The sequence below is a fragment of the Frieseomelitta varia genome, unplaced genomic scaffold (genome assembly GCF_011392965.1).
Source record: "Frieseomelitta varia isolate USP_RPSP 00005682 unplaced genomic scaffold, Fvar_1.2 scaffold_548, whole genome shotgun sequence".
Lineage (NCBI taxonomy): Eukaryota > Metazoa > Arthropoda > Insecta > Hymenoptera > Apidae > Frieseomelitta > Frieseomelitta varia.
The window spans coordinates 269,372-289,106 of record NW_025110310.1 but is presented as its reverse complement, the minus strand read 5'-3'; the positions used below and the strand labels follow the sequence as shown (position 1 = coordinate 289,106).

The 19,735-nt window shown below is 39.4% G+C and overlaps 1 protein-coding gene across 1 annotated transcript; it reads left to right on the top strand.

Moving 5' to 3' along the window:
* Nucleotides 1-148: 148 nt before the first annotated feature.
* On the top strand, nt 149-19,197 carry LOC122533718 (outer dynein arm-docking complex subunit 4). Its single transcript, XM_043663703.1, is given in 10 exon segments — nt 149-308; nt 311-370; nt 522-671; nt 940-1,068; nt 17,250-17,679; nt 18,249-18,396; nt 18,399-18,517; nt 18,597-18,664; nt 18,667-18,751; nt 18,753-19,197. Coding segments are annotated over 10 exon segments (1,794 nt in total).
* The last annotated feature ends 538 nt before the right edge of the window (nt 19,198-19,735 follow it).

Below are 19,735 nucleotides of genomic sequence, written 5' to 3'. Positions count from 1 at the left end.
TAATTTAAATTTCTGAATCTGAATCAACGTAAGTATGCGCGTATACACGTCGAATCGAAGGGGACAGGTTAGTTTCTCGACGACAAACTTCTCGTTGTTCATTCATACAGAGGTGAAATTCGTCACAAGATGGTGAGGACGATGGACGATGGACGACGAACGTTCCCTGTTCTTCAGGGACGGTATCGTTTATCGAGAATGGGGCTACCGGCTGGCAATCCTCGAGAAATACCCGATCGCCCAGATGTATTTCAAGAAGGCGATCCAACAGGGCTAGCAGAACGATCTCAGGACTTATCTGGGCCTCGGCAACTCAATTACGCCCGGTTCACTAGGACGCTCCAGACCACCGAGGAGTGCTTGGAATTGGGTTTGATTCTCGAACGCTTCCCGCAGACTTGATATTTAAAACGAACTATCGTTGTTCTCATCTCGTGTACACAGAAAATCACGCACTGTGTTTTCACTGTGTTGTATTGTTAGAGTCTATTAATCTTCACCTATCGATCGCTCGTCCTCAGATTCAACCTATTTACACGTGAAACACATGCAGCTGCTGACGCTGTTTTTCATCGGCGAGTTCGAACACAATTTGGTGCACGCTTATCAAAAGTATCCGATTACGTTCCTTCAGCACGGGATACTGCAGGACAGCGAAGCTATCGAGGACTGTGTCACGGTCACGGGACTATTACCACGATGACTTTAAGGAAAGTTAATACTCTAGAGTTAAATATTCTAAGTACAACACTTTTTAATATCAAATACCGACGCGTATAATCACGTACGATTATAGACTTGACGAGAAGGCGAACAAGAATGCCTTTATTCATAGTTTAATTTGGATATAGGACTTTATGAAGTAGAAAGGGGGTATCATGTATTTGGAAAATGCTGATTCTTGGGCTTCTGAGTGGTGGGCTGAACTTAGGTGATAAGCCCGTCTTCACAATTGCATCGGCTCAGACACCGAGCCCCAAGTCCTGCAACTTCTCTCACCGTAGATACGCGAGCTTGAGGTATATTGGAAGCTGCTCTTTGAAAAGCTGAAAGTGGACAAGTTCGCAGGTACTAAAAACTGACGACTTTGCCAACGATTGAGAAAATTCACGTTTGCCGCGGTCCCTCATGCTCGTCTACTTTCTCGACAACGTATCTGTCGTTGCGTAGTGCTCGAGTGACTTGATAGGGTCCTAAGTATTTGGGTGCAAGATTCAAGCCTGGTCGTACTTGTGTTCGTCTTATACCACTAGGTCTCCTTCTTGATAGTACGGCGCTTCTTTACGATTTTTGTTGTAATTTCGTTGATTTTCCTGCTGCACCTTCAAAATATTTTCTTTGGCATGTCGTCTGAACTCATCGCGATTTCTTTCTGAAACATTTTGCTTCATTCGCTTGATATAATCTCTCGGATTTCGGAGTTACTCTTTAATTTCATTTCTATTCAGAAAAGGATTTTGAAGGGAGTCGTACCAATGCTACGGTGAGTCGTGGCGTTTAGGTACCGCTGAATTACATCTAAGTATTTATGCCATTCTTCCGGATCAGGCGCGGAAAGCTTCGTGAGTAAAAGAATGATTGATCTGTTCATTTGTTCTACTTGGCCATTTGCCCTGGGCACTCCGGTAGTAATTAAACTGTGTTCAATTTCTTCTTCCGCGCAATACTGCTGAAATTCCCGCAGTATAATCTTGCGAGGGTTTCCAAAAATTGCTGCCTGCTTACTCAAATGATTGACGACCTCAGCAGCGTTGGTCGTTTTTGTCGTATATAACCACACAAATTTCGAAAATGCATCCACCACTACGAAAATGTATTTATAGTTCTTTTTGGTCGAAGGAAAGGGGCCTAGATGATCAATATGGTACACCTCTAACGGAGTTTCGCCTTTTTCAATGTAGCACACCATCTCGCTTGCCACTTTTCCTTTCGGCTAGGATGCACGTCACACAATTACGCATAACCTTGTCTACTTTAGTTTTTAGGTTTTCGAACTAGTAGTCCCTTTTGACAATGGTTTCCGTCTAGCCAGCCGAAAAATGTCCGTTTTCGTGCATTTGCCGCACAATCTGCGCCTGCATAGCACGTGCACCACAATGCGAGGGTCGTCGTTCAGCACTCTACAAAGCCCGTTTCTCACGATATATTCACTGTTACTAATTCTCTCACTGCTCACTGACTCGATTATTGGTTTTAGATCTGGGTCTTCGCGTTGCGCATTTCTCAATCTTAATAGCACACTGGACTCACACTAGTTCATCACCATACACACTGGCGCCGGATTTCGACTTAGCGCGTCAACATTCTTCATATTATTGCACGAGCGATGCACGATCATACATTCGAACTCTTGCAACAATAACGCCCACCTCGCAACTCGCACTCACAGATCTTTCTTCCGCATGGTGAAGACGAAGGCACGACAATCGGTCACTATCTTAAATCTTATACCTAGTAGATAGACCCTGAACTTATTTATCGCTTTGAAAATGGCTAAGACTTCGAGTTCGTAACTCGTGTACCGCGACTTTGCTTCAGTCGTCTTCCAGCTCGCGTAGTGTATTGGATGGAAACGCTGGTCTACTTCCTGTAAGAGAATCGTACCAAGGCCGACACTTGATGCAATTCCGTGTAAAGATCCGTTTCCGCGCCCGTACGATATAATTTTAATACTGGGTCGCTAGCCAGCGCAAACTTTAGCTGTCGGAACGCTAGTTGTTGCTCTTCGCCAAACTCAAATTTCGCATCCTTTTTTAGCAGCTTTGACAATGGGTGAGCTAACAATGAATATTGCGGAACAAATTTCCGGAAGTAATTGGTCAAACCTAAAAAAACTCTGCACATCTTTAGCATTTTTCAACGGTGGAAAATTCGTTACTGCTAATGTTTTGCGTTTTGACAGACGCACGTTTCCATCCTCGATCACACAACCTAAATACTCGATTCGGCGCTGAAGAAAACGACACTTTTTCCAAATTTGCGTAGTTCATACTCGTTCGCAGTAAGTAGGACTTTTCTCAGCTTCTGCACGCCGTCTCTCTCGTTGTATGAGGGAACAATAAGATCGTCTAAATAAGTCAACATCGTGCCGTCTCTTATCAGGTCGCGAAATACAGCGTTAATGAATCTTTGGAACACAGCCAGGAAACCGAAGGGCGTGTTTAAGAATTCATAATGTCCGTCTGGTACTACGAAAGCGGTTTCCGACTATTTTCGTGTAGCTGTTCATGGAAAAAACCATCCTTCAAGTCAAGTACGCTAAATAGTTTCGAGCTCTGTAAGTGATCCAACTGATCTCCTATTAACAGGAGAGGATAACGGTCTTTATATGTCTTCTCATTTAGGCGTCTATAGTCCACACACAATTGCATCTCGCCGTCTTTCTTCCCAACCAGCACTATCGGGCTGGCATATTCAGACGAACTCTCCTGTACGATCCCTTCTCGTATCCATTCTTCTATTTGGTTATTCACGATTTCTTTCGTGGTAGTCTACGCGAGGGTTGATACACTGGCGTGTCGTACTTCAATATTATTTCTGTTTTGATATTGACCGCTTTGGTGGCTTTCGGTTTGTAACTATGAACAAGATCCTGAATCTCTTGTCGAACGACAGCATCCTTGATACCTTGAATGTCCTTTTGATACTCGAAAATGGTCTCGCTATCTTCTATTTCGTCAACCACGTTTATGCGAAAAATTTCTGCGGTATCGGAGGATTACTTCTACTTTACGCTCGCGCCTTGAAACTCTTGCGTTGCTGCCCTCTAATAGGGTCCGCGCCTCTGCTAACAAATCGGATCCAATCAAAAGGTTGTATGCGTTGGGTATTACGTGAATTAATAATTTGAAAACATCATCATCTATTTTTATCTCAGTGTGAAAACTGCCTAACGTGGTAAGTAACTTCGATCCGAAACCCTTGCTTCTAATTTTGGGTCCGATTAATGGCGGAGATCCTATCCAGTGTACTGGCTGGCTTTTATTAAATTTATATCGCTCGCTGTGTCTAATAACGTTACTATCTCTTTCTTCGCGATGATTACCGGTTTATAAATTTTATTATCTGGTATGTTCGCAACACTACACACGCTTATTTGTTTAATGTCTTGTTTTTCTTCGCATTTCTCAGCTCTGTGTCCAAACTTTTTGCATTTGAAGCACTTAGGACCTTCTTTCTTCGATGGACAATTCACGGCTAGATGGTCGAACCCACCACAATTGTAGCATCGAAACTCGTTCCTCGGCGCCTCTCTCATCTGTATTTTTTTCTTCGCTGGTGGTTCCTCCGTCTTCCTCGGTTGAAATCTAGAAAGCTCACGCGTCGTGTTCAGCACCAATCGTCTTCGCAGCGTGATCCTCTTGAACGATTCCAATAGATCCTTCTTCATCTTTATCCTCTGAGCTCTCGCGAGGTCTCGCAGGGCTCAAGATCTGATATCCCCTCGATGATGTACTCGATGATCTCTACGTCATTTATCGGCACTCGGTTGCCTAAGATGACCTTTTCGTGTAGATACTCGCTAAATGATTCTTCTGTCTTCCACACACGTGCCTCAAACTTCCGTCTCGCCACAAGTACATTCTCTGGATGGTAAAACATTTCCTTTAAGTTGTCTAATAATTCATTCAGAGGCATAGAAACATATTCGGGTTTGGAATGCAACCATTCTAACGCATTGCCCTTCAATTGCGACCCGATTAATAATTTCGCCATATTATCAGACAACTTATAGGTATTTTTCAACTCTATTACTCGCCGCTCCCACGTCTTGAAAGTGTTTGCACTCCCGTCAAAATTGCTTAATAATTCGGCGATGCTTACAGGTGGTATTCTCTGCACTGTTATTTCTCGCTCTTGATCTCGAACGCTTAATCGTTGCATCTCTTTCAATAGCTCGATCTATTGTCACACTAGATCAAGCTCGCGCTCTGCCAGAGCTTTTTCTTTCGCTCTGCTCCAATAGCCGACGCACATGCTCGATCTCACTCTCAGATACGTTAGATTCTTCTTTGCAAACTTCTCGGCTTCTCATTCATTCACCGGATGGATCCGCTTCATTCAGTCGTGTGGTCAACTCCGTTTTCGTGCCTGGCAGTCCTCTCTTTTTCAATTTTTCTCTTAGCTGCGCTAGCGAAAACTCGTGGGTGGATTTCGTTACAGAATTCATCGTTGCTCTTTCCTTAACTGCACTATTTTGAAATGACACAATTTTCATCTTTAATTCACTGTTCCGTCGCACTGATATGACTCTGTGTCGGTAACATCCGTGGCTGAGCCCCCAATTTGTAGGAATCTCGGCTTGAGATTATCCCAATTTGTAGGAATTTTAATAAAAGATGGTTGTTTATTTCAGGTTAAATAAAAGGAGATTTGTTTAATAATGATTATAAAGTGACATTTTACACTATTTCCTTAATTACTAAACTCGCTAGACTCGCGACTCTCAATTCACTGTCTTCTCTCTCTCTCTCGCGCGCGCAACTCTCAACTCACTGTCTTCTCTCTTTCACTGCTCGCTCATTCTTCACTCTCTCTCTGACTTCTCGACACTCACTCTCTGGCTTCTCAATACTCACTGTCTTCTTTATCTGCACAAAATTCGTCATTCCCACATGCATACACACATACACACAACGCATCTATACCCTTAGTGTCTTAAACGCAAGGCCTGGAGAACTCGCCATAAACGATCCCAAGTCCCAGGTCTAACTTTCTCTACAGTTTATGGTATACCACTTGGGACATCTGTTTGCAATTGTTGGGAAAAGTTCTGAGCCCTTTCTCAGAATTTGCCCATCCCACATATGTTATATATTATAAAACTATAAATGAACTATAATTCATTGTTATTTAATAGTAATATAATTAAGAATTGTATAAATTTATTTATAACATATAACATAGTAATAAACTATATTTCGGCCTCAGAGCCATAAAATGTGGACTTGGTGTATATATTTTCCTCTTTTCTCACTCACTCGTTTCTCTCATTCATTCCAATACTATTTTGCAACGCTGTATTAAAAAACTATATTGCTTTGACTATTTTTAAATTTTACATACATTTTACTTCTATAAACTTATTTTCTATTTTCTTATCTATTTATTTTGGTTTTAATTCTTCCTGATTTCCTTTTTGCACTTTTCTCTTTAGTGTATATCTTCTTATTGCCTTCTCTCTCTTGCCAATTTCTTCTTTTTCCTTACCATCTCCAGCCATTTTACTACTTTCTCATCTTTCCTGCCGCTAATAACTTCTTCTTCCTCTACCCTTGCCTTCGTCTCTCTACAGTCTCTCACCTTTGATTGTTCCTGGTGTCTCATTGCACAGATCGCACTTCCTCTTCTCTTTCTCTTCCAAGTATCTATTCTCCTTTTCCATGTTTCCGCACCTTGTGCCATCAACTTTTGGCTATCTCCTTTTCCCGCCTTGCCCAAGTACTCTGGGAGCCCTACAGTCGTGTATCGTGATTTCTAAATCTTGTTGTACTCTATTTGTCCCTGTTTTTCTGTGTCGCATCTTCTTAATTTTTCGGCTATTGTTTTGGCATGTCTTTTCCTCGTATTCTTTCCTGCTCCAACCCCAACATGCTCATTCCATTCTTTTTTTAGGTATTCTTCCTTTCTTTTCCACTTTTGTTTTCTGTTTCCCTGCTTCCTTTCCTTCACCAGTCTTTCTGTCCCTTCTCTTGTTTTCTTTTCAAACATTAAGGCTCTATTTCCCGCTACCACCCTTACTTTAGTTCTCTTCGTTTCCTCCAGGACAATATATTCTGGTGTTCTGATGTCGAATTTCAGTGTTCACTTGATGTACCTTCGACATCTGCTCTCTCTTGGTATTCCCATAGTTCAGCACCGTATAGCAGAACTACCAAAACCAGGCTTTCAAATGGGAACATTCTCATCTTGAAGTCTGTCTTAAATTTTCGTTCCCTTATTCTCCAGACTTGATTTAAAACGACACCCTCTTTATTCTTTCTTCGACATGCCTCGTCATGTTCCCATTTCTTTGGAATACTATCCCCAGGTAGCTGAACCTTTTACTACCTTTAGCTCTTCCCTTTTCCATTTCCATCCCTGTTTCTGCCTTCTGCTTCTTCCTTTTTCGAATACCATTATTTTCCATTTGTTCACGTTGAGTGTTAGATCCTTTTCGTCTAGATATCTTTCCAAGATCTTCATCGACCTTCTCAACTCTTCCTCGCTGGTTGCCAGTACTATCACGTCATCCGCGTATGCTAGAGAGTAAAATCTGCTTTCCTACTGCGACTCCTCCCCCTATTTGACCCTTGCCCAGTTCCTTCTCCATTTCCACTATATATATTGTAAACAGAGTCGGACTAAGAGCACAACCTTGTCTCAGTCCAATTCCTGTCCAGAACTCTTCTGATTCCTGCTCTCTTGCTCTTACCATGTTCCTTGCTTCTTCGTATACTTCCTTCTCCACAGTTTGTCTCACTGTGTCAAATGCCGCTTTCAGGTCGACAAACATTGCATATACCTTTCCCCCCGGCTTTTGCGTTTCTGTCTCTACTATATGTTGTAGGATATATGCATTGTTTATCGTGCCTCTGTTTTTTTGGAAGCCTGCCTGAGAATCGGGGAGCAATTTTCTTTGCTTCCAATTGACTTCGCAGCCTTCCATTCAGTACTGCCGCGTATATCTTATATGCGGTGCTGAGTAGGCTTATTCCTCTGTAGTTTCCTGGTTCTTCTGGAACCCCTTGTTTGTGTAGTGCTGTCATTACTGCCTTTCTCCAATCATCTGGGAAACCTTTACCCTTCCAGACCTTCCTTATTACTTCCTTCAGTTTTCCTCTCGTGTTCCCTTGACTGCACTGTCATACCTCATTTGAAATCCCATCCCCCCCTGGTGTCTTCTTTTTTCTTAGCCTTTTCATTTGTCTCTCTATCTCTTCCTTTGTTAGTTCTGTTATGTCATTCTCTGTATCCACCATGTCTCGCTTCTCCTCTTCTATCTTTTCATTCGCTCCTCCTAGTAAGTTTTTGAAGTGTTCTCTCTATGTCTCTATTTTAATTTTATTGTTACTTCTTGTCTTCTTTTTCTTTATTTATGTACTCCCAGATTTTTCTCTCGTTTTTTGCCCTCCTGATTTCTTCCTCCTCTTCTTGCTTTTTCCGTTTTTCCTTGTACTCGCACAGACGTTTGAACTCCGCTTTCTTCTTTCTTTATTTTACCTTGTTTTCAATTCTTGTAGCATCTCATCACTTTCCTTTTTTCTCTGGTGCATTCTCTATGCCACCAATATTTCTGTCCAGGCTTCCGTTTCCGCAGTACTATTTTCTTTGCCTCCATCGCTTCCTCTACCGCCGTTTTTAAATTTTCCCAGTCCTTGCCTACCTCCTCTTCTTCCTCGAAACTCTTGTTTTTCGTTATTTCCTTGTACTTCTCTATACATCCTGGCTTCCAGCATCTTACCTTCCTTTCTTGGTCCTCCTCTGCTTCTAAGCTGTTTTCGCCGCAAGTCTTTACTGTCACACACAAGAGTTGGTGATTGGAGTCTATCCTGTCTCCGACATAGAACTTTTCTATCATGTCCAGTCCTGTGTTGTTGGTCATAACGTAGTCAATAACAGTGACGCTTTTCTACATATGTGAATTCTCCCGTTTCATCTTCTTTCACGTTTCCATTGAGGATCATTCAACATTTTTTTCCCTTCCTCGTTGAGTTCCTCTTCTCTCTCTCCTCTTTAGGTTCTCCATTTTTCCTCCCTTCCTATTCTTGCATTAAAATCTCCTCCGATTATTAGCACCTCTTCTTTTTTCTGTTCCAAATTCTCCCCCATTTCCGTTTTAAGTTCCACCATCATTTTATTCGAGACCGTATAGATGTTCCAGACTTCCTCATTGATGTTTATCTTTTTTCTCGCGAGTTCTTCGATTGTCCTTGTTTCTTCTATCTCCTCCCATTCTTCTCTTATTCCTAATAACTTATTAATCCCCCCCCCCCCGTGCTTTTCCCTTTCACTTTTCTTTCTTGGCTTCTTGGCAGCTCCATGTAAACCCTTTTGGGAATATTCCTATCCCATCCCCTTTGGTCTGCCCATGTTTCTGTCAATCCGACAAAATCGAAACTTGCTACATATTTCCAGAAGTCTTCATCCTTGCTCTCCACTTCTGCTACATTCCAAAATATTAGCCATTCCTTCCCTCTTTATCACTCTCCACCTTCTTCTGCTTATTCCTCTCCCCCTCCTTTTTCTTTCTACCCTGTTAGGTGCCTTTTAGACTCTTCTCGCGCCTTTTCTTATCTCTACAGTTTCTGTTCTTTCCATTGGGTTGTGCAATCTTCTCCGAAAAAAACTCTGTTTCCCCTATTTCTTCTTTCACGCTGTTCCAGCCGTACCACTTACCTTGTATTCTTATTTTCCTACTTTTGTCTCTTTTCCTTTTGCTCTCTCTCTCTCTTTTCGCTATTTCTCTTAATTCCCTCCCCTTCTCTCCTCTTCTGTCAAGTCGTGATCTATATATATATTCTCTTTTCCCCTAGTTTCTTTTTCCTCTGCATCACTGACTGTTTCGTCTCCCAGTCCTTCATTTCCACAATTATTAAATCGCTCTCCTCTCCTCTTCCTCTTCGCTCTACTGTGTTTATTCCCCTTATAACTTCAAATTCCTTCTTCATGAATTCCTCCACTTTACCTTTTGCCTCCTTGTTTCTTACCCTTAAACCTCTGATAACTATATTGTTTTTCCTCTTTTTTCTTTCTTGTTCGTCCATTTTATTCTTCCCATTTCTTTCCTCATTTCCATTATCTCCTCTCCTTGTTCCGCATACTCTTTGTTTCTTTTTCTTTTTTTAACTTTTTGTCTACCTTTGCCAAAATCTCCTGTGCCAGCTCTTCTTTCTCTTCATTCCTTCTTTCCCTTTCCCTTCTCTCATTTTCCACTTCCTTTATTTTCCTGCTTAGATCTTTCTCTTTTCTTTCCCATCTGTCTTCTATGACTTTTATTCTTTGTGTTATTCTGTTTATCTCTTTCTTTATTTCCCTTTCTACTCTTTCTCTCCCTTCTGCTATTTCTATTCTTAAACCTTCTCTTTTGCTTATGATTATGTTCAGCATACTTTATGGCGGATCTTTCTCCTCTGTTATCTTTTCTTTGTCTTCTCTTTGTGGGGTCTTCTTTGTATCTACTCTCTTTACACCTGCTTCCTTCTTCTTTCTCCTCCACACTGGTATCCCAGCTATCTGTCAACTTTCTGTTCGATGCGCCGTCTCTAATTCTGTAATCCTCTAAAGAGTACCTCCCTCTTTTTCTCCTTATCGAGTTTGGTGTGTTTAATGACTTTCCTTCTACTTTCCCTATTCTTTCTTTGCCCTCTGTTTCTCCCTTTTTTTTTTATTTGCTGAGATCTATCTCTGACTTAGAGATTTCTATTCTTAGCCTATTGTTGAAATACAACGACTTGATCATCCAGCAGTGTAAGCCCATTGCAAATAACATTGTGAGGGGCAACTGTTTTCTGTCTTCTTCCCACTATTTTTTCTTTAGTCACGGACGGGACCATGCCGAGCAGAAAGTTCAGTTCTTTGCCAGTCTTTGCCGCATGACCTCAATGTATCACACATTATTTCATTAAATAAACCATTCGTTTTTTCCCCACACAAGTTTGTTATATTTCACTACATTTCCTGCATTTATTTATCCTAATTTGTCTTCCTAGCTTTTTTGTCTTTTGAATGGCTTACTGACTAAAACATAACCTCGCTTTTCTGTTCTATCGCTTGTGCAACCGTTCCACGCATTCAGGCTGCTTCGCTATGTGCCGACGTATTAATGTCTTTGCTTTACTTCTACGGCCTGTCTGCATAAGCGAATTCTCTTTTCTTTCCGAATATTCTGCTATCCTCTTTCACACTTCTCGCAATCACACCTGACGTTTCGCACGCCCTCTAACCAAGTCCTATAATACATGTAATATATTATATACTATAAATGAATTGATATAATTCATAATATGATGTAATGAATTATAATTCATTTATAATATATTATGTATCATATATTATAAATGAACTTGTATAATTCATATATAATATAATGAATTATACTGAATTTACATAATTCATTTATACATTACCTCCGTAAATTCTACGTAAATTTTGCTCACGAAATGATGTTTGAACAACATTACAGCTTTCTCTGATGTTGTTTAACAAACAATTCCACAAGGATCGCGATGGCAGTTAATCTGACAATGCGTATGAATTTTAAATAGCGACACAACTTGCTGATCCGGTTGTAGTTTTCACGGGAAAACCTGGTTAACAGTAGTTTCGTTTCATTCAGCTGAGTGACCAAATTATCCGTTTCGTCCCTAATTGAACTTTTCGCAACTTTTCATTTCGACCGTCCCTCTGGCGACTTTTTACAACCGAAAGAGAAAGAAAAGAAATTAAGGAGATAAGACAAAGGATGGAAAGGGAGGAGACACCTGTAATTTAACACTTTCATTTTGGTAGTGATTGCTCGGCTGCTAGTTATTGCAACAATTTTCCGTTAGTTTCTTGTTACAACCGGATTGAAGAACATCAGGCGCGTTTTACCGTCGGTGCTTTCCGCTTGATAATACGCGTTAAACAAACGTGTGATAAACGAGGCGGCGTTGGCCAACGATGTAAAAAGATAATTAATTCCGGTTTATTGCAGCAGTAATCAATTCTACTTTGCACAAAAATTTTAATCCAGTCATGCTATCCAGGTAATATTTCACTGGGTCAGCCGCCGGCCGGGATATCATTTCAAATCGTAACAAGAGATGTTCGCGCGTTTACGCAACACTTTTGCTTCTCGTTCCGGCGCAACCTATGCAATATTATGGATACAGATCTCCTCGAACAATCAATTACTTTGCTACCGAGCGATGAGATACAGGCTGTCTCTGCAACTAGCGGTACATCTACGAGTAGGAGATGATTATACGTGAAAAAAAAGTAGATTAAAGTCCTCGTTCTCGAGAAAACCGAATTTGAAAGTTTGTGTAAATATAAAATTGAATCTAGCTAATTCGTGCGAAAATAAGTAAATGATGTGGAATAAAATTATTTTTCCAAGGCGCTTCGTTTTCAAGTAACAAGGCAATTTTTTTAATGAAAAATATAATATATTATAGTATATTATAAGTATATATATATAGTATAAAGTATATAGTATATTATTTATAAATATATGTAGTATATTATAAATATATATTATAGTATATTATAAATATATATTATAGTATATTATAAATATATAATTTATTCATAATATATTTAAGGCCTATTTTCTCGAAAATAACGCCTTAAATAAGCAAATTTTTTTGTCTTTTCTTCAACTATTCAATTTACTTTTTTATTTTCTTAATTATTTCCTTTTTTTTTATATCCTTTCTTCTCGATTCATTTTTGTTAGAATCGTCTCGTTAGAATCGCCTGTCGTAGAATCACCTTCTACTCTCGATGGCTAACTGGCGGCTCGCGGGTCCCTACTTCCCTGATCGCAAGCGTTACCCTCTCTACTGCATCTTTCCACTATATTAAAATATCCTCGCGTGCATAAGAGAATGCTATTCATCAGCAATCAGAAAAGTAGGGGCAAAGATCCGCTGGCTGTCAAACAATCAGTTCTGGTTCAAATTATCCGGATACTTGAGCCACAAAAATGATGGTACGTGTTATCGGCGGTGTTATAAGGATTAGTCAATCCACGGCCGGATTATTAACGAGGGAAGGGGGAGGGTAATTTCACTGTCACGGTCGGCAGTATGTTATCGTTTAATCATGGAATGAAATTTAGTATAAAAAGGCTTGGATGCTTGTCCGAGCTTGTACCATTGTACCATTGCTTGTACATCGAAAAACAATTGACATTCAAAAAAGTTTCGAGAATTCGAAACATTGTGCTTTTTTGTAATTTAAGACTCTTGAAATTTAGAGAAAAAAAGAAAAAAAGCGCAGTGCGAGAAAAAAATACTGGAAAAAATACTTGAGATGCTTTGCGAATGATCAGTTTTTGTTTCTAACGATATATATAAGTAAAATACGTAAGATTCGATCGTAATTACTGAAACGGCAGTATAAAATGTCTAAAGTGTATAAAAAAAATATCTCACTACACACCACCATAAATTGTATATCTTGAAATATTTTTCAGCATTGTAGTCAATAAGAAAAGAATGGAGAAGTAAATTAGATCCAGAAAGAAGTTCGGATGTCAGTGTTCTTTTGAAAAAGAATCTTGATTAGACATTTTTGTATGCTGTTTCGTTCAACCGCAATCATTCAAAATTTATATAAAAGCATTATTTTCAAATTTATTTTCAACTATCAATTGCAAATTTATATAAGTTTCTGTTAATTTCATTTCTCAAAACAAGAAAATAAAATCAATTTGTAGGTTCGAGAATTTTGAGATTCGAAGCTTAACGACGTCGTTAGTTTGCAAGGATGTCATTAAACGATTATACTTAACAATTTTGCACAAAGCAGAACTTTCCATTTTCGAAAGCGATCCTATTGATTTCAAAAATTTTGTAATGACTGCAATACTGGCTGCAATCTTGTTCGAATAATAGTTCTGTAAATCTGCAAAGCTACTTTTAATTATAATCTTTTCATTATACAACGACGTCGTAAAGTGAAAATTCTCGCACATTAAACTTAATTTTATTTTGTAAGAAGCACATAACCAGATATAGGTCCTAAATTACTGGTCATGGAGAGGATGCAAATAGGAAAGGGAACATTCAGAGGCACATTCAGTTTTTCGCAAATTTTCTTTGGTGGCAACGTTTGTTGAGGATACAAGGATTCACGGCCGAGTATCTGGTAAGAACAATCGCAGATATTATAAAATTCGAATATTATTAAATTAATATTTATATAATAATATCGCGAATATTATAACATTAATATTTATATTAATTTTAGTTGAACATCTCTCAAGAAAAAATGGTCGGCAAAAAACGAATGACAAAATATCAACGAATAGCTGGAAGAAGCAAAAATTCGAGGAAAATGGATTTCGGGGAGGTGATCAAAAGAGAAAAGCGATACTCAATGCAATACTCTGAACGTGGAATACAATTTGCCAGACGTGTGCAAAAGAATTCCGAAGTGCGAGTTATTTCGTGCTTGCGAACTTCGTCAGATTGCCGGTAAAGCACTCGAATCATGTTCGTACAAAATCATCGACCACTTTTTGATGTTTGAATTCGAAGAATTAATCAAGGAGATGGCGTTGACGGTAGAAAAATTTATGGTACTACAAGAAAGGGCTGAACATTTAATATTTTCCGATGCCCAATTAATGTTCAAGGCAATTGTAGCAATCCGACGAAAATTTAACGAAACCGTCAACAAACCGACGGACAACATTAAACTGGCTGCTGATCAAACTTTGTTCGGTTTGAAATTTGAGTATCAATCAAGAGTATCGGACAGCGAAGGAACGAAGCCGACACAAAATACAAGTGAAACTGTGGATTCTTCGTTAAAATTGAAAACTGAAGAAATGGAGAAACCAGTTGGTGCCACGACTGGACCAAAATTTTGGTACGAAAAATACGAAGATAAAGTGAACGACTATTATGAAAATCAAAGGCCAAAAGGCCATTTCTCGTGAGGAATTTAAACGTACCATCGTCGACGCGTTGCAAAGTGCAAACTCACAAAGTGAATTGGCCGATTTCCTCGCTATAGAATTCATCGAATATTTCATCAGAAATCAAGAATCTATTATAGCTTTCGAATTCCAATGGACGAATCTCACATTTCGATGGACATCAAGAGCAGCAAGTAAGGAAGACTGTGACCAAGATTGATAAAAAATGGAACAATATGTCGTCCGAAGGAGGGAGGAAAAAGAATAAGATGATGTCATTGAATTTATAAAATTTCAATACGAAGATATGTATATGTATGTGTGTCGTGTGTGGTGTTTTGTCTTTTGTTTTAAAACTTCACGCAGAGTATCTGGTAAGAACAATCGCAAATATTATAAAATTCGAATATTATTAAATTAATATTTATATAATAATATCGCGAATATTATAACATTAATATTTATATTAATTTCAGTTCAACATCTCTGAAGAAAAAATGGTGGGCAAAAAACGCCAACGAGCATCAACATCAACATCTGCTGTTAAAACGGTCGACAATTTTTTCGGCTTGAAATTCGTTTACGAATCCACAAGAGCGACGGATAACAAAGAATCTTTTATTCCGGCTACCTCTTCGAAAAATGTGATTCGAACTGTGTGTGATTCTGCAATGGAATGCAAAAATGAAGAGACGCCACATGAGATTAGATCAAAATTTGAGAGGGCGGAGTTTGAAGATAAATTAATGGAGTACTTTAGAAAGTACTTGCTAATCATTTCCCGGCGAGAATTCATGAATGAAATCATTAAGACATTACGCAGAAACAATTCAGAAAGTGAGTTAACCGACTTACTGGGTTTTGAAGCCATGGAATTTGTGGAGTACATCATTGAACATCGAAGTAGCATTGTTGCCTGAATTCCACTGTGGAGAAGAAATCTGGTGTACCTAGATATTTCGAGAAAGAGGACAACCTATGGGGAGGCATCGAAAAAAGATGGCGATGCAGAAGAAAGATTTGAAAAATGTGAACTTATTTGTGAATCTGTTATGATTGATATGTTGGACAAATTTTTAGCGGTAATCGTCAATTGTATAATCGCCATAAGTGCCATGTATAATATCGTGTGTGAATGTATGACATGTATGTGTATGTGTGTCGCGTCTGCTGTGTTGTCTTTTATTTTAAGACTGTTGCCGAAATGTAATCCGTAAAGTAATAATGTAAAGAAAGAGAGAAAGAGAGAGAGAGAGAGAGAGAAAACGAGTAATCAAAGGCGTTATAAATTGTATTTGTGTTATAGAAAGAGTGGAAGTGTTATTCGTATATAAAAATTTTTTAAAATTGTTTAATCTAATTTTTTAATTATACCCTTGCCATGTAACGTTTCGAATTCTAGTTTCAGGAATTTAAAAGTTAGCTTTGAACGAATTTCTAATGAAAACCTACCCAGCCTGGGTGTTTTGAAAAATTTTCAAATAATATTATTTTTAAATCACTTTTTAAAGTTATTTCAAAAATAATGCATTTGTCATCAGTAGAGAGACTATTCTCATTTGCAACTTTAACAGATGTTCCCAAATTTTGTTCATTAACGGACCAAATGTTTGAGGAATGAGTCCTCTTGAAAGCTAAGACAAATTTTTTACCGTGATAACGTACGCTGATAAATTATTTTGATTTTCATTGATTATTCTTTTTCATTTGAGTATTTTGATTTCATTGATATTTATTTCGAATGTCATTTCTAACGACAAATTTTCAATCATCAAATAAGTGTTTTTTTTTTTGTTAAATAATCAATTCTTCTCAATTTATTATTTTCAATTAATTCCTTTAATTGTCCAAATGAGCTACATACATTGTTCGGCCTTACCGAACACAAAGGAGGCGGGGTTCGCACCGCGAAGGATAAACTCATCGAGCCAGGGAAGCAATTTTACATCTCGGCGGCAGGGATCTCCCGTCGACCATATTCTATGTCCTTCGTTACCTTGCATCTTCTATTGTAGTCACACCGGACTACCAATTCCAAGGTTCGTCATGCTCGACACTCAATTTTAAGGCTCGACTTTATCGCAACTTTTTTACGACATCCATAAATCCAAACTCATAAATCCATATTGCGAGGGTCACATCCTGGGACCGTTAGGAACTGCAGATACGTTCTGGGACTGACCTCACTCACATCTTTGAAACAATTCTATCTTGTGAATCAGCTGACTTTCATTAACGTTGAAAGACAGCAAGACACCGATCTGTTCCACGCTACTTGTACGTCGAAGTCAGAGCGGCACGCTACATACATGGTTAATAAAAAAAGTGGGGCTCGTGCATGACGAGAAATTTCAATGAGGTGGAGAGGTTGAAGCAATGGACGGGGTAAACGCTAGCTTCCCTATCAGGAAAGTAAAGGCAAGGCCCATGGGCCGCCAGTTAACTACATCTGCTGTATAATATTAATATCGCGATCCACGGATCGAATTACACATTTCGATGACAAATGAAAATTTCCCCAGTAGGTGTAAGAAATATTACTTTCCGGCGATCAAATGTAATAAAAAACGAGAATAAGAAGAGAAAGTATTGTCACGGTAGTCGCGTTCAAGTCAACGATCAATCAATCGGTTTCTAGGCATCGAGGAGGAGCAGTCCAAATTCAAAGTGAACGACCAGAAAGCTCGAGCGGAGGCCGAGTTCAAGAGATTGCAATTCCTCTTTTCACACGTATATCTCGGTTGCCTGGCGCACGACAGCGCGTTCTTGCATCACCTGTATGAGAATCCGGAGAAGCTCGAGTCGCCGAACAAAGAGACGATAAAGCTGCTTCGCGATTTGATAGCGAGGAACCATCGGAGAGCCATTCGCAGGCAGAACGTATTGCGGATGCGGCGGCCGCTCTACGTGATGATGTTCCAGCGCAAAAGGTTACCACCGGGTTACAAGAGGACGTTGAACGAGGAGAAAAAATTGCGCAGGCACCTGATCGTCATCGAGGTGAACTTTTTGTTGCACCGTTTGCACGAGATTCGAATGCGGAAAGATTACATCAGGTAATTTGTCGGGTGAGCCATTCTCATGTTCCAGTTATTTATTTCGAGGTCTCTCTATGGCGCCGTAAATTGACATTATCACGATTGGTTGCTTCGTCCGTGAACAATACACTTTCTGAAGAAACTTTCATTAACAGTTACTTGTGCAATTTTCATCCTCGTGACAAATTATCGTGAAATATCTCCTTAACCATTAGGTTTAGAACCACTATTGCTCAATATCTTTTCACTTGGAATTTAATGTTCTTCATAATGAAAAAGATGTATGGTTCAATTAAAAAAAAGAAAGTAAAGATAACTTTGGAAATTTCAAAATTCCTCGGCAAATACAAAAAAATTGACACGCCATATTTTACCTTCCTACTTACTCTAACCATACTTTAAAAACTTTTGCATTAAGAAACAATTTTTCATCAGACACACAATTTAAAGAGACTTCAACTAAACCATTAGGTTTAGAACCATTTCGATTTATAATGAAAAAGATGTATGGTTCAATTAAAAAGTTATTTCAGATCTATCCAAGTTACGTGAATTACCCTGTGTAATATAATAATGTCCAGTGTATTCGATTTCGTCAGAACGGTGGACCGCGTGAAAGACAAGTTCGACTCGTACTCGCTGAAGATTTTCCCGGCGAAGAAGAAGTGCTTGAACGCTGTGTACAATATAGTCGCGTGGACGTACACAGACACACGTGATCTGTCCAAGATACAGGGCAGGAAAATATACTTCGGAGAATATACTTGAAACATCACCTAAGAATTCGAATGGCGGAACTGCAACGCGACAGCGACATTGGCTGGATAAGAGCGTCGAACAGGAAGAGGGCTCTGAAGAATTACCGCAGGTAAGCCTCTGTTCTCTTCGTTCGTATCGTCGGTGATCCATCCGCAAGAAAAACAAAAAAGAAAGAAAAAAAAATCTAGCAGACTAGCCATGGCCTCAGAACCGCTGGAGCTGGCCTGGCTGTTCCACGAGCTCTCGAGATATCTGATTCACACGACCTAGCCCGATTCTACATCAAAAAGGCTCAAGACATGGGACAGGAGGCGGGCAACGAACAGTGGATACTGAATAGTCAACCTGTTCATTCGGATCGAGAACAATTAGAATTATCGGAACGAGGCGAACGAGGCGGCTCTCCTGGCCTTGTCCAACTCCAAGAATTTTGGCCTCGACTTGCTCGTCGACTTGTACAAGAGCGCGATCGACGACATGGACATGGACATGGAAAAGCTGTTGGCGTTCAACGCGATCGCGGTCAGGCAACAGCTGATATTGAACTTGATGTTGGGCGACATGAAGGCCGAGGTGGACTTCTTTTGCAGGCGGATGGACGCTATTCCCGCCGATCGACAACTATCCGTGATGCCCAGTTGCAAGCCCCTCGATTGCAAGCTGCCCTGCAAGAGGAAGATGATACTTTCCGGTCCTCCGAGAGATCCGGAGAAACAAGCGAGGAAAGCCCTATTGAAGTAGCTCGCCAAGAAGAGGCCTGGCTTCATCGATTTCGACGAATACGAGTAATGTCAATCGCGAATGTCGATCTTGTCGCCTTATCGTCAACGTGTATATGTGTACGTACCTATCATCGATCTCTGCTAAAAAGATGTCTAAAAATACACTGTTTTATGTTTATTCTACAAAATATCTAACAAAATTTATCACTTTGACTATTTTATTACTTTTTTCGTTAAAAAAGCAAAAGGTCGCCTTAAAAGGTTTCGGAAGTACGACTAGACTGAAGCAAGATTCAGGCCACCATAAAATAGTTCCCCTCAAAACAATGTAAGTGTTTTTATTCGAAATATTTTTCTCTACAGAGAATTATTTCAGAGATTGCTACCCTGTGTGTGCACGCGGCAGCTTCGTGCACACATACAAAAGTATTAGGACACATACTCTTCTTCCAAAAGTATTAGAACACTTACAGAAAATGAAATAAATTTGGAAAACTATGAAATTGTTATAATTTCTTAAATTTCTTTCAACGTTAGTTGTATTAAAATAGAAGAGGTATATATAGTTTATAGGTATTATAGTAATAATAATATTAATTTTGTAC